Consider the following 16,381-nt stretch of genomic DNA (forward strand, 5'->3'; position numbering starts at 1 on the left):
TGACCTGTCCACTTATACCAATACTGCCCTCACTCCTGGTGACCACCACTGACCTGTCCACTTATACCAATACTGCCCTCACTCATGGTGACCACCACTGACCTGTCCACTTATACCAATACTGCCCTCACTCATGGTGACCACCACTGACCTGTCCATTATTACCAATACTGCCCTCACTCCTGCTGACCACCACTGACCTGTTCACTTATATCAATACTGCCCTCACTCCTGGTGACCACCACTGACCTGTCCACTTATACCAATACTGCCCTCACTCCTGGTGACCACCAGTGACCTGTCCACTTATACCAATACTGCCCTCATTCCTGGTGACCACCAGTGACCTGTCCATTATTACCAATACTTCCCTCACTCCTGCTGACCACCACTGACCTGTCCACTTATACCAATACTGCCCTCACTCATGGTGACCAACACGGACCTGTCCACTTAAAGAGGCCTTCTACTTAACCTATAAGTTATACAACCCCCTGTATACACTATACTTTCCCTCCTAGCTCAGAATGTGCATCTTGTTCTGTGTGTCCTGATCAAGGTTTGCCATGGATGATGATCATTAAAGTGGACCTTTACCCCCTTTCATTACAAATCACTTTAACATGCAGCTCTGCATACTGATATGAAATCATCTTACATTCATTAGTTAAACAAACATATTTTTATTTTAGTTACTATTATTACTTTTCCACTTTCTGGTCCTCTTGGACATTAGTGACGTAATGTGCCTAAGTGTTGCATCCTGGGAAGGTTACATCAGCAAAGCATTGCTGGGAAATCTCATCTGTAATCTCATGAGATCTCGGGGAAAGGCACTTTCCTCCTCTGAGATTACGTGAATGGTCACATGTGCCAGAGTTCCAGGAAGTAAAGGGAGATCTAGTAACCTGCCCTTAGTTAAAATGGCCACCATGAGAAGAATGAGAAGGAAAAGAGAAATAAGGTTTGCAAAGAATAAAAACCCGCCAATTATCTAGAAGTATGCGTTTCTAGATTGGCATCACTAAACATTTCTAAAGGTGTCTTTGTTGTCATTTCAAATTTATCACTGATCACCGACTGCTTGTACTCTCTCTCCATCCTGACATGCTGTCACAGATCGGGAGAGCTCAGCCTCCTGTGACAGCACTGCAAGCTGTCTCCGCCCACACCGCCGCTCTCCTGATCTGTGACAGGAGGCTGTACGGTGTGGGAGGAGAGTCGTCGGCCGCTCACAGTGCTCTCCTCCCGCAGCGCTCGGACACCTGTGACAGTTTCTCTTCTCCCCGCTGGGACACAGTGCAGCACCCAGCGGGGAGGAGAGAAATCACGGATGCACTGCTATTTGCGGCCGATATGTTTCGGCGGCCGATATATCGGTGCATTCCTAACACACAGTGATACTTGACATGTCTAGCACAATCTGCATTTTCGTACATTTGCCGCATCCAACTTGTGTTTCTGTTAGTATTCGTGCCTTCGTGGGGTCGGAGGAGTATTTTCAATTTAACTTACATTTTTTTTAACTTAATTGCCATCACACGGGGGTGGGTTGGGGGGGCTCACAAGCCCCCTATGTGAAAGCACATAGGAGATGACAGGTTCTCTTTGAGGTGACATTAGGGGTCTATTAGATCAGTTGCTCCCAAGCTGCTGGATGGGAGACTTGACGCTGGCATTCTTCCGCCGGCAGCAGCGGAGGAACACAGAGGCACAGCGATTTCTACTCCCCGCTGGGCGCCAGCTGCAGAGGTCTGTCCCTCCTCTGATCAAAGGAGGCACAGACAGCAGCATGCAGTGGCTCCCAGTGAGGAGAACCACGAAGCAGAGCGATTCAACTAATCGATAATGAGAATCATTGACAACGATTCTCATTATCAGTTATCATTGATTATATCGATATGTTATTGCAGCCCTAGTTGCCGTCACTATTGTTTTAGCACACGTACACTGCTGGAAGTTATAACAAAACAGTAAATCGGCCTCCAATAGCTGATGATCTTACTGAGAAAATTAAAGTAGATGTTCAGCATTCACAAAATGGGGGATAAAGAGGAACTGCAGATTTTTTTTTATTATTAAACCTTGGCAATGGTGCTACCCCTGCACTGCAAGGGTTAAGTGCTTGTTTGTGTCTAGGTGGTAAAATAGAGATATCCTCACCCAAATCTTCAAGCCGACCAGCTGTCAAGGCGCTCCCTCCATCCTGTCCCCTCCTCTGCAGCACATTGCAATGTTCCTCAGCAACCTCAGGTCTATGCACAGTCTATAGACGTGATGATTTACGGGACCTAAGACCGCTGCAGAGGAGTGGGAGAGACATTCCAGGGACCGGACTAAGAAGCCGGCTTGGAGGTTCAGGTGAGTATATCTACCTGGAGTTCTACTTTAAGAAGAACTGTGATCTAGTTAAAAAGTTAAAATCAGAATCTCTGCAATCACCTAAACTGAACAAGGGGAAGGAGGTGCACATTGTGACAAATGTCTGAGACTTTCCTGATCCCCCAGGGTATCTTTGTATCTCCTCTACAGCTGCTGGTGCCATGTTTGCAGAAGCTTCTTTCCGCTGCCTGCGTCTTACTACGCCCCCAAGGTGTGATTCCAATTCCAAGCATGAGCAATGAAGTTGCACCATCCCTGCATACAGTAAGCGACACACTGACACCTGGCAAATGCTGGCGTGTACACTGAACTCTACATATGCAGCAGGCAGTGGAAGGGGGGGAAAAAAACGTTGCTGGTAAAAAAGGAAATTCGTTTTTTGGCTTAAACAAAATAATTTTATTTTTTTTCAAAAACCTGGACATGTTAGAAATGTTTATTTTAGGGGCAAATCCACTTTAAGAAGTTGGCAGATTCATCTAGTTTTACTGCGATGACAAGTGTAGACGGCACGATCTTCAGTATACAGTATGTGTGTCATCGCCCACCCCCTCCACATCAAGCCGGCTGACAGCGCAGGCCACCTGGGAATAGAGCGCTGAATCATGAAGAACCCAGTTATTCCCCATTTCAGAGCCACTCAAGTAAGAAATACGGCAGAAGAAGAAAATGTTTTCTCGTGTTCTTCCACGGTAAGCAGTGTAGCTTTTTTCAGGGTCAGAAAGTGGATCATCTCAGCGCCCAGCTCACTGAAGTCACTGGTTGCCAGGAGCCAAGCGGGACGCCGGCCACAGCATCCCAGGTTTCTAAGAGTTGGGCTGGTAGATGTGCATGGCCCAGCTCACTGATGTCACTGGTTGCCAGGAGCTAAGCGGGACGCCGGCCACAGCATCCCAGGTTGCTAAGAGTTGGGCTGGTAGATGTGCATGGCCCAGCATACTGAAGTCACTGGTTGCCAGGAGCTAAGCGGGACGCCGGCCACAGCATCCCAGGTTGCTAAGAGTTGGGCAGGTAGATGTGCATGGCCCAGTATACTGATGTCACTGGTTGCCAGGAGCTAAGCGGGACGCCGGCCACAGCATCCCAGGTTGCTAAGAGTTGGGCAGGTAGATGTGCATGGCCCAGCATACTGAAGTCACTGGTTGCCATAAGGTAAGCGGGACGCCGGCCACAGCATCCCAGGTTGCTAAGAGATGGGCAGGTAGATGTTTTTGGCCCAGCTCACTGATGTCACTGGTTGCCATTAGCTGGGCGGGACGCCAGCCAGAGCCTCCAAGACTGCTAAAAGCTGAGTGGGGAGAGTTTATGGCCCTTACACATCTCCCGACCCGGCTCTTAGCACCCTGGGACACACTGACCAGAAAGGGGGCAGCAGGCTAACTCAAAACATTGGGCAGCAGATCGGCTATGCCTCAGGCTGCCTCATTATAGGAACGGCTCTGCCTGCTGACACAACCCAGTACAACAAACGTCAATTGAAAATCTGAAAGCGCTGGGAGGAAAATTGTCAGCCGAAAAGTGACTGCAGCCAATCAGCTGCAGTTGCTTTTCAAGAAATCGGACAGCCGGCGCTGTTAGAATACAATAGCCAGTATGGGAGATTTGTCTATCCATGCTGTTTAGCACGAATAGAGAATCCATTTTCCTTAATAAACCCAGTGGGCTGAACAAGACAAATGTGACAATGTATGGCTAGCCTAAAGGAAATAAATATCCCTTTTTACAAAAAGAAGCAAAAAAAGTTCTGGCCATGCAACATTTGGCACAACAACTAAGACAAGTACCAATCCTTTATTGTGCTTCACGTCACTTACCAACCAACATCTCGAATAAGAAGACCCCCACAGACCACCAGTCACACTCCCGTCCGTAGTAACCGTCTCCTCCCTGAGACTTCAGTACTTCGGGTGATATGTAGTCCGGCGTTCCAACTGCGGTGTCACAGCGCACCATACCCGTCTGCAAGGAAAATGGATGTCGGTGAAATTGTACAAATTCCTCTATTTTCACTATCAGTTGTTTGGTATCTTTTCTAGTATTGTGCTAATCCCAGTGATATCCCAACAGATTACACTACAATCAACTCAGATCAAGTAAGGAATGGCTACCCGGCACTGATCCTAAACCAGTGGCCCAAGAGTCATTGTGTAAGGCTAGGTTCACAACTAGGCGTATTGTATATGCGCGTTTGTTGCGCGTTTTTACAGCGATTCGAGGGCTACTTGGCTGTATCCCAATGGAAACGCGAGAACAAAACGCGCCACAGAAGTACATGTACTTCTTTGGGCGTAGGCCGTTTTGTATCGCGTTCGGACGGGCGGAAATACGGCAAGGTGTGAAGCAGACCAATTGAATACAATGGGATTTAGATGTTTGAGCGTTTTGTAGAGCGTTCGTCGAGCGTTGAACGCGCTACAAAGCGTTCAGGTGTGAATCTGTATAATCCTTCTAAAACAACACTGACGTTCTTCACCATGGACAAGAGTGAAGATGACGGCTTCCACACTGCCCATGGTTCTCACTCCCGCATTCTAGTTCTATAGATTATAGATGGATGACCATTGGCGCTGCGGGTGATAAGTGGGGGCACATCCTGTATATCCGGTTATGTAGCCGGCTGTGACTCACTTCTCAGAGCTCCATTTCTAGAAAGTCACAGTTCTGGATTATCAATTCTCCGACTACATTAAAGCGGAAAAACTTGTTGAAAATAGAAGACGGAACAGTGAAGTCTTGTTCGCACTGCCGCCATCAAATCAAATGCACATGACTCTTCCTCAGTCCCATGTTCACTAATGTGCTGCATTCTGAGTCTCCGTTGGCATAAAAATGCACATAAAAGGGCTTAGCCCGTGTTTTCAAAGCTTAAAGTGACGTTAGGCCGGGTTCACACCATTTTCCGGACCAGATCTGGAGCATAGTGCATTGCATTTTGTCGCGATTATAATTTTTTAAAATTGGTCTTACAGGTGCGTTCCAAGCGTTTTTGATGCGTTGCAGTTCATTCCAGACCAGACAAAAAATAGGACAAGCAGTATTTTTCGGGTCATGTTGAACGGACTGTGCTGGTGTGAACAGAGGCCAGAAATAGCAGAGGGATACATTGGGATGCATTTTGGGTCCGGAAACAGTCTGGTCTGGAGGTAATCTGGATGAGTTGTGAATGGGCCCTAAAGTCGGAATTTTTTTTCCCCTTCACAATCCTGCTGTAGGGACTTACCTCTTAATCCGATCATCTTCTTCTTTCCTGTCCTTTTCAGCTGTCCCTCCAGCGCTGGTGCCGGTCTCCGATCCAGCACTGACTCCTCTGTCCTCCCCTCCTCTGATGTCCCACGGTGTCTGTGCGGGTGCACGCTGCTCCATAGACTTACCTTGTGTCTCTCCTCGTCTCCCGGCCGAACATCTGAACTGCGCATGCGCCCGCCCCAAGATCCTTTGCGGCCACCCGAGACTCTTCAGATGTTCGTTTTTTAAAATGTTTTTGCATATATCTACTGCTTGCTAGCCTAATATATACAAAAACAAGGTTTAATAATCATTTAAAGCAGAACTCCGGGGAAAATTATTCCTACGCCTTGCAGTGGGGCTACCCCTGAACTGCAAGGGTCAACTGCTCATGTGCGTCTAGGTTCAAAAATAACAAAGTTATGCTCACCCGATCCTCTGAGCCGGCTTGCCCTTAGACAGGTCTCTTCTGCCTTGCTCCCCCTCCGCTATTTGTGAACCTAGACAAAAACTTGACCCTTGCAGTGTGAGGGTAGCCCCACTGAAAGGGTTAATTACATTTTGTCCCCCGAATTCTGCTTTAAAACAAAGGAAACAGAAGAACAAAATAATTAAAGCTGATAACCAGATACGCTTTAATCTGGTTCCTCCTTTTTCCCCTCATCAATGTGGTAATAAAACCTTTCCATTTTCATTTTTTAGACCTCTGTGGGTCTCCATGATTGAAAGAACTGAAAACCAATGAATGAAAGGGGCGGGCGAGGGACAGTCAGGGCTAGGTCAGGGGCTGGCAACTCCAGCTGTGCTTAAACTACAAATCCCAACATAGCTCTACCTCTGGGAGTCATGCCTGTAACTGTCAGTCTTGCAATGCCTCATGGGACTGTAGATTCCCACAACAGTTGGAGGACTGGAGTTGCCCACCTCTTTTTCTTTTTAATTAAGTCCACAGTGCGTGCAACAAAATCAACTTCCTTTGTGAACAAAAAAGTGAATCGTGAAATCACAACACACAAAAAAAAAAAGTGCCACAAGGGTGCTGTGGTCCTCCTCCGAGGAGAAAGGGCCTCCAATTCCCGAACCCCCTGGGGCGCAAGGCTCCTGCTCATGCAAACTTCACCCCTGTGAACAAACAAAGTGAACCGTGAAATCACAGCACACTAAAAAAAAAAAGTGCAGGAGGGTGCTTTGGGCCTTCTCCGAAGAGAAAGGGCCTCGATTTCCTGACCCCCCGGGACGCAAGGCTCCTGACAGGGACAAGAACAACTTGGGTCCACCTACCCAAAGTCCGGTGGACCCCTCTTCTCATGGACCTGCCAAAACAAGTCCACCGAGTACTAGGTGGGGGCTCTCCCGAAGGGAGACCCCCCAGGTGGGGGGGAGGCACTTTTGCCCAAACATCAGGAAGGGCCCCGAAGGTACCCGCACCCTCCGTCATTCTGTGAAGTCAAAAAGTGCGTAAATAAATAGGTGCCTGGGCACAAACCTGGCAGGCCATCCGGCCAATGTATAAAAACTGCCCCAGGCTAACCAGAAGAAAAGTCACCAGCACAATCTGTCCTTTTAAGATAGCAAAAGCTTAATTTATTGAAGTTTTTTGTCATATGACCAAACAAGCGCTTTCGGGACCGCGCAGGGTCCCTTCATCAGGCTCAATAAATGAAGCTTTTGCTATCTTAAAAAGGACTGGTGTGCTGGTGACATTTCTACAATTTTGCTGACATTCGCGGCACCATCCGCGGTCACTGCGAGCACCCCCCACTACAAGGGACATATCGGTAAGGAGTGCGACAAGGAGATTACTCATAGGCTAACCAGAAGGCCTGCCCAAGAGGGGTGGTGCAGAAAAAGCTCTAGTGCCGTGACCTAGTGCTGGGGAATCACAGTGGGGTCCCAAACTCAAGTGATTTTCCGGCACCCCTGGGACGCCACTTCCAGGGGGAACAGCACTGCAGGCCTCTGCGCTCCCCGAACTCTCCGGCCAGACAAGTGCAGCCTCCTTCCTACCAGAAGGCATTAGATCCAGAGGGGTTAATGCCTGCAACTGGGGACAAGCCCGGCATAACCAGGCCAGAATCAACCCAGGAGGAAAGCAAACCCCTCCGGCACCCACCTATTACTTCAGAGAATACTAAGCAACCATGAGCGCCGGCAAATGGTGCTGTTCTCCTCCGAAAACTGATAAAACCAGATACTACACTTGATCTTAGCGATAGAGTTGCCCACCCCTGGGCTAGATGAAGCTGGATGTCCTCCAGCCAGGAAATGAGGTGGGCTCTATCTGACTTGCTGCAGCTTCTAAGGCACATTGTGAGAAGCTCGCAGTGTGCAGTGAGATCAGAGGAAGCCATGTCAGTCCAGGAGAGGAGCCGCTACAACTGTGCAAGACTGAAGGGAAGGCCGCCGTTCAGCTTGAATACCTCAGGGAGTAAAAATTCATCTGTAATACATTTGAAGCCTGGCAATGCACCAAAACAGATCAAATGCAGCGTGACCGGATCCGCACCGGATACTATTTTGTCTTCTGCCATCCTCAGGGAAGTGGAGCTTTACTTTAAATACTATAAGCCCAGCAGGCCTATATGTGGGCCTCACTTCTTCATGAAAACACATGAATCATGTGTTTTCATGAAGTCACGAATCAAACTTCAAAGGCGCCCAGGGTAACATTACTAGGTATCATACCAATAGCATAAAGCAGGGCTAGGCAACTTCAGCACTCCAGCTGGGCTGAAACTACAAATCCCATGATGCATCTGCCTCTGGGAGTCATGCCTGTGGCTGTTGGGAGTCTTGCAATGCCTCATGGGACTTGTAGTTCCACAGCAGCTGGAGGGCCGAAGTTAAATAATTCATTACAAAAAAAGAAAATAATGATCATCAAAATTTGAAAACATTTATCGGACTCTGGTAATCACTTCAAAAAGCAAGTGTAGAATAAATTTATAGACGGCCTCCAAGATTAAAGCCGAGCTCCAGGAACATACAAAAGGCACAACTTATTGCCGCTCTGTATTCCAGAACTCTTCATTAAATGTATTTTTCGTTTTGGTATCCGCCTCAAATCGATCTCCTGCAGAGCTCAGACTGGGACAGGGAGAAGCAGCACAAGGAGCCATTCAGATGTGCTGCACTACACATGTGCTAACAAGGAGAATGCTGGCAGGTGGAGAGTTCAGAGTGACTGGGATATGAGCTCATCAGTCTGCTGTTCTCCAGTCATAGGCTGGGGGAGGGACAAGGCCTGTAAGTGTTCCTCAACTGGTGCTACAATACAAAACTGTGTAATTCTCAAAACTGGATGGAAAGAAAATGTTTCCCTGATGTTTGGGTTTATGGGCACGATTGTTTCAGGAAACCCTTCACTGCTTTTTTTTTTTTTTCAAGGGTACTTCGCAACAGCTTAGGGCAGACAAGCTGTGGCCCTCCAGCTGTGGCGAAACTACGAGACCCATCATGCATCTGCCTCAGGGAGTCTTGCAATGCCTAATGCAGGAGTGGGCAAACTCTGGCCCTCCAGCTGTGGTGAAACTGCAAATCCCATTATGCATCTGTCTGTGGGAGTCATGCAGGAGTGCTGGGGGTGGGGGCGTGTCACAAACAGCGGCTCCTCCTTGCATGGAGTTACAGGATGCCATGCTGATGCACGACGTGCCTGCATCTTCCAGCAGCAGCCGCTGTCAATCACCCCGGCAAGGGGGTGTGGCTAAAACTGACTGATTTGCAAGGTTTCCTGTAACTCCAGGCAAGTAGGAGGAGCCACTATTCAAAACGGCTGACTCGGAATTCTACAGAAGTGCCATGATGGCACAGGGTGGCATTCATTAACTGGCAGGGCTTGGCATCAGATTTCCAAAGGCAAGCTACAGCTGTCACAACTGAAGAGCGAACGGCGGCGCCTACTCCTCCTACCCTCTCCCTTCGCAGCCCATTGTCTGCTGCAGAAAGGGCAGGCAAAGTTAAATCCACGATTGCCGCAATCCTCCTCATCGACAGCCTCTTCCAAACGACGACCGCAGAATTTTTATTCTACACAAACTTATTTATGCAGATGAATGGGAGCTCGTGTGCTGCCTATTGACATTGGAAATCGCTGCCTTCCAGCTAAGTAAGCGCTTTTGTTTCTCAAGACAACCGATCCGCGCCGCTTATCTTGTACAGAAAACCACAATGTTGGCTTACGTAACGCCGCTGCCAGGCCAGACTTCACCGGCACAGCGAGCGTGCCAGCCAGGAGTTTGAGCAGAGCTAGTAAAAGCCGCGGCTGGGCGGCCCGCTGGACCCGTTAAAAGCTTCAACACCTTGTTAAATAGCGCTAAACTTCTTTTAAATGTTTGGGTTCTTCCTGCAACAAATAATCCTTCATCCCAGAAGGATACTCTAAGGAGTGAGCACACGGGCCTACTGTACGCCGAGAGGAGGATTAGTCAGGTGAATCCTTCATGGCCGTTTTATAGGAAGCAGTTCAAGTTTAGTGATCTATGGGCCTGCTAAAAGCTGAACGCCAGGCTCCAATACTTTCACTGAAAGGGCCACTTGCCCTAGACAACATTTTGGAAAATTATTATTATAATTGGTATTTATAGAGCGCAGACAATTTACGCATCACTTTACACTGTGCACATTCACATCAGTCCCTGCCCTCAAGGAGCTTACAATGTGAGGTCCCTATCTCACATACATACATACATATGAGGCTGATTTAGACAGGAACCAATTAACCTTCCAGCATGTCTTTGGAGTGTGGGAGGAAACCGGAGTACCCGGAGGAAACCCACACACAGGGAGAACATGCAAACTCCTTGCAGATAGTGACCTGAACCAGGGACCCACAGTGCTAGAAGTGCTAACCACTACGCCACTGTGCTGCCCAAAAAGGAATTACCCCCACCCATCTGCCCCCAAACCAACAACCCCCAACCCCAATCTGGCCCCTCTCATTTATGTGTGCAATTCTCATTTTGAGATACTGAGCTCTATAAACTGGCTATTTACCGCAGAAAGACATCTCTGAAAAACATGTAAAAAGACTAAAGACTACCCCCGTACTACAAGAGTTAAGGGTTTGGGTTTTTGTAGGTGCAACAATAATAAAGTTATACTCAACTGATCCTCAGAGTCGGCTTGTTCTTAGACTGGTCTAGTGCTGCAACCAACTAAAATCGGTTGATCGACAATAATCGATAATTCGAATAGTTATCAACTATTCTCATTATCGATTAGTTGGTTGGATCCCCTAGCTCTCTCCTACACGCACAGCAAGCAGTGGGCGGGTGCAATAGCCAGCTATTGGTTATGGCAAACTGAAATGGCCAATAGCAGGCTGCCTATTGTACCCGCCCAATACCTGCTGTTTTTACATTCAGCTGCTGTCTGTGGAATCTTGCTACTGGCAGCTGTCATTCCCAGGCTGAAGCTTTTCAAGCGCCATGCGCTTACAATACAATTATTTAAAAAAAAAAATTATATATCTATATAGATATATCAAAATAAAAAGTGGGGGAAAAAGTATTTTTTGGTTTCGGCCTGACAAATTCTGCTGCAGGAGGTGCATTGCACTGCCATTCATTTCAATGGCACCCCGAACGCGCCTCCCACCAACAGTGTGGAATGCGTGGTACCACAAAGCCGTGCGTTCCAGTGCGGTGCGATTGCATAAAATTGTGCATGCAGTTTGATTTTGAAGTAAACTTGATGTTGGTAACACTGCATGTGTATTTTATTTTGCATTAAGGATTGGTATTTACATTTCTTTTATCCGATTAATAAAAAAAAACAAAAAAAAACAGGCCAACTAATCGATTATGAAAATAATAATTAGTTGCAGCCCTAGTCTGGTCCCTCTAGCCTCTCTCCTGCTCTGCTACAGCAGTCTAAGGTCAAGTGGTTCTTCACGTCCAATACACTGTGTATGGACATACAGGACATATGAAGGACATACCATCGCTGCAGTGGAGGAGCGCTGTCAGAGCTGGCCGGCTGAGAGGTTCAGGAGAGTATAACTTTGTTATTTTAGCACCTAGACCAAAACGAGCACTTAACCCTTGCAGTGCTGTAGTACCCCCACTGCAAGGGTTAAGAACATTTTGACCCAGAGTTCAGTTTTAAGAAAACTGCATCCCATTCGACACGGTGCCAAACACAAAAGCCAAAACTTTAGTTTTCTCCAGAGTATGGAAAGGGAAAAACCCCTATCAGGTTATTATTTGCAGTACGTGTCCCGCTGGGAAGATCACCCTTCACTTCCTGTCCTGGAGATGCAACAGGAAATTAGGGAAAATCTCTAAGAAGTGAGCAGAATTTCCATCTTGGAGCTCAGTAACAGGAACAGGTGTTTTTTCCCTCTTCACTTGCTCAAGTGAAAACGCAAAATGTCAGACTCCCCCTTAATCTCTGTCTTGTGACAATGGTCACCAGGACAAACAGGGAGACAACTCTCCCCAAGCTTGTGGACAGACAGCAAAACAAAAAGGGTGCAGCTCTAACTTTCTCTATCCAAAACTAAAGGAAAATGGTCTTCCTATACATAATAATCATGTTCCCGTGTGCAGGAATAAAACTGAATACAAATAACCAGCCAGACTGAAGATAATCAAATTTGTTCCCTGCCTTTGAGACTTTTGCTTTGCATATCCTCACGTGACCACTAGCTGGCGTCATAAGAAGCTGAAAAACACGGCACACGCGTCAGCTTCATTTCCCACAAAACTAGCCGAAAAGTATTTCCGTATTCAGCTTCATTCCACACATATATTCTGCTCCTATATGGTAACATCTGAGCGAGCTGCAGACCAGGCTGGCACATTCTGTACTAGGTTCCTGAAAACCATCAGAGCCCTCGGGAGCGGAAGCTGTGACTTGTTCAGGAAGAGTTTCATACGAATCCCCTGGCAATGCTGAATGGAATGTTAAGAAACCAGGATTCCGCTGTGACACCAGAAGACGTATTTACTAACATTCTGCTAGACTACCAATCAGACACTGGCCTCAACATTCAGCTGCAAGTTACTGAATGTTGGCAAACACCTTCCATCTCTGTAGGATCCTGTATATGTGATAAAGAGGTTTTAATATGTGAATGGGTTCAGCCCATTTAAAATGATGTTTTCAGTGTGTATTAGGCCTCATTTACACCGGTACTCAAAAGTTACACATTCTAATATTTCGTTGGACCGCCTTTAGCTTTGATTACGGCACACATTCGCCGTGGCATCATTTCGATAAGCTTACACAAGATCACAACATTTATTTCCATCCAGAGTTATTCATTTTTCACCAAGATGTTGTAGTGATGATGGGAGAGTCGGACCACTGTGTAATGTCTTCTCCAGCACATCCCAAAGATTCTCAATGGGGTTAAGGTCTGGACTCTGTGGTGGCCAATCCATGTGTGACAATGATGTCTCATTGTCCCTGAACCACTCTTTCACAATTTGACCCCGATGAATCCTGGCATTGTCATCTTGGAATATGCCCAATGTGCCATCAGGGAAGAGAAAATCCATTGATGGGAAAACCTGAGCACTCAGTATATTCAGGGAGGCAGCTGACCTAATTTTTTGGGGACATAATGTTACTGAACCTAGATCTATTATCCAATTGCTTAACTAAATCCAGGTGGTGACTTTTTGTTTTGCACAGGCAGTGTATAAGCAACTTTTATATTTCCCAGATCACTTTTCTTGCATTTAAATGTTCCTCCTTTAGGGCTTATTCCCATTGGTGCAAAGGCAAGCATATGGTCATACAACATAAAATATGGCTGTATTTGCTGCACCCAGGAGTCCCAGGTGCTGCATTTTTAGAATCGTATGGACAGAATACATTGGTACGCATGTTTAAGCGCAAGTACCGGTGTTCACACAGCATAAAATATGGCCGTATTTGCAGCGTCCAAAAGTCCCAACTACTGCATTTTTAGGATTGTATGGACAGAATTCAGGGGTATGCACCCCAAGTATTAACAACATTGTATCTTATTTGTGTATCACCTGTCTGTAGATCCTCAAATCATCTCTGAATTGGTGCTGACATATAACATAACATGGGTATTGTGCGTTATTATTAAAGGAGAACTATGGGGTCAGGGCTTTTCCCCATAGTTTTCTTAAGGGCAACGGGAGGACACAAACTAGCCTACAGCTCGCGGTATACTGAGATGCCGGATCCCGGCATTACTGTCGAGATACACCCAGCTGCGGGATTGACAGCTGGCTCTGCCTATCTAGAGGCAGAGCCAGCTGTGCTAGCCCCCTCCCCGTCCGTTCCGCCAGTCAGCACTGGAGGATCGGACAGGGGAGTGGGGGTATCCCTGCACGGAGCCGTGAGTGAAAGTCACGGCTCTCTGCAGGGATATATCGAGAAGTGAGTGAGCGACGGTATGTGCTCACTTTCCGATATATTGAGCCGACCTGTGACAGTTTCATTGTCACAGGTCGGCTAGAACTATAGAACTATGAAGCTGAGTGATTTTCACTTGCCTCATAATTCTCCTTTTAAGTTGAATTCTTGGTAGTATACAATTTTATAATATTATCCAATAATAATATAACACTAGAGATTGACTTTAATATATGAACTTTTTACCTGAACAACCCAGGGGCTGTTTGCGAAGGCCATGATATCTCTTTCCCTTGGTCACTGTGTGTGTTGTAAAGTAGACAACGATCCAAGCTCACTCGTGATGGACTACAATCTCAGGTTCACCTTACTAATTTGTATTGAGATTGTAGCCCATCACAAGAGTGAGCTTGGAGCAGTGACTACCTTATAATGTACACAGAGGCCATGGGGAATAAAAGTAGTCACCCTCCAGAAGGAAGTAGGACAGTGTCAGCACCAATTCAGAGATGATTTGAGGATCTACAGCCGAGTAATACATAAATAAGATACATTTGTGTTGATAGGGAATTGAATGTATTTTTAAGATTTAACTCCTGAATTTGGGGTCACTTTAAAGCCACTTAGGCTTCTATCAGCAACCAACTTTATATCCGTGTGATCATTACTTGTTTGGTTGCCAATAAAGGTCTAAGCCCATTATTGATTTACAGGGAATACATAATAGGATGTTACCTGGTAAACATGACTAATGCCATTATTGAAACACTCCTTGGATTATTTATTTTAGCAAACAATAATTCCCCAGCTTGATACAAGTCCTTAACGGCTTCACAATGATTAGTAATCCTAACATTTTCTTTTGAATGCTTACATCATCCATCTTCATACAGGTGCCAAAGTCGGCCAGCTTGACGTGTCCATGCTTATCCAGCAGCATGTTGTCTGGTTTAACGTCTCGGTGGATCAAACCCATGGAGTGAATGGCATCGAGGGCAAGGACCACTTCGGCGGTGTAGAATTTGGCCCACTTCTCAGGCACATCGTAGTTACTCATAAGGTTTACAAGATCACCACCCGGCATGTACTCCATCACCATGTACAGGTGCTTGTCATCTTGAAAGGCACAGGACAGCTGCAGATGAACATATAAAAAGGTTAAACCTGATAACAGTCCAGCAGAATAATCACACGGGCCATCATGTGTGCCGGTGTTAGGTATCATAGACATATAGAGAAGTGACAACAGAAAAAAAAACATATGGGCCATTCATTCTATGTTTCATCTTTTATATGTATGGGGAAAGTATAGATATAAGACCCCCCGCGGTTGCTAAAAAATATATTAAATAAATAATAACATAACACTGAGATTTACTTGAATACAGGAACTTTTTACCTGAATTACCCAAGGGCTGTTTGCAAAGGCCATGATATCTCTTTCCTCCCAGAAGAAAGCAGAGTCCGATCTTTTGATCATTTCAAATTTACTAAGAAGTTTCATTGCATATACATTCTGTGTGGTTTTGTGCCGGACCTGTTATGAAATGAAGAAAAATAGCCAATTAACTCTACGAAGCGACACAAGAAAAGGGAAAGCCATTTAGCAATACGACTTAAAATCCAAAAATAAAGAGACTGAAGGGCTCAGCAACTTTAAAAGGTCAGTCCATCCATAACTGGAAATACAAACACTGTCCTCCTTTAGCCATCGACCATTCAGGTGGCAAGATTTCTGCAGCCCAATTTCCAGTACCAACGACTTGCCAACTACAAAGCAGACCCATTCTCACTGTGAAATGTTATGTACATTCCAGAAAATGTTGCAGAAAGTGTAACACTATGATAGCAAGACCTCATAGTGTCCGTATGAATGTGCACGGTATTTACCAATATAGGGTAGCCTATTAATTTCAATGGGCTGCCCTATGCATAGCAAAGAAGCGAGCTTTGTGCACTTTTTACCATGAGTTTGTCGTGCCAAGACACGGGGTCTTGCTTACCATGCTTGAGATATCATTAACAGATAATGGAACTGCAAGCGTGTTACGTGAGCACATGCAAAAGTGCACAATATTGCACACGGTCACACGTGTGTCAAGTGTCAACGGGGCCAATGAGGAAGAATCACTACTGGAATGCCCAAGAGCAGTCTTTCACAACCAGGGTGCTGAGGCACGCTGGTGTGCCTCCTGATCTGCTCAGGGGTGCCTCAAAATTTTGTGGTAGGGAGACTGATGTGAAGGGGTTCTTGATGTAAAAGGGGAAGTCTGATGTGAAAGTGGGGGGGGTTCTGATATGAAAAAGGTGGGCTTCCCATGTGAAGGGGGGGTTACTCCAAAGAGTAACCCTGATGCAAAAGGAGGTGACTCTGATATGAAAATGGGGCTACTCATGTGAAGGGGGGGGGGGGGTCTGGATTTGAAGGGGGAGT

The 16,381-nt window shown here is 46.3% G+C and overlaps 1 protein-coding gene across 2 annotated transcripts in view; it reads right to left on the bottom strand.

Annotated features, from left to right (window-relative positions):
* The window catches only part of ROCK2 (Rho associated coiled-coil containing protein kinase 2), a 173,856-nt gene that overhangs the window by 69,581 nt on the left and 87,894 nt on the right, over nucleotides 1-16,381 (bottom strand). For both annotated transcript variants that reach the window (XM_018558395.1, XM_018558394.1), the window contains 3 exons: nucleotides 15,347-15,484; nucleotides 14,822-15,082; nucleotides 4,197-4,341 (listed from right to left, as the gene is read on the bottom strand). In XM_018558395.1, the coding sequence (XP_018413897.1) occupies nucleotides 4,197-4,341; nucleotides 14,822-15,082; nucleotides 15,347-15,484 (544 nt within the window). The remainder of the gene's footprint in view (nucleotides 1-4,196; nucleotides 4,342-14,821; nucleotides 15,083-15,346; nucleotides 15,485-16,381) is intronic.

This window comes from Nanorana parkeri, unplaced genomic scaffold (assembly GCF_000935625.1).
Source record: "Nanorana parkeri isolate BGI_ZX_2015 unplaced genomic scaffold, ASM93562v1 scaffold336, whole genome shotgun sequence".
Lineage (NCBI taxonomy): Eukaryota > Metazoa > Chordata > Amphibia > Anura > Dicroglossidae > Nanorana > Nanorana parkeri.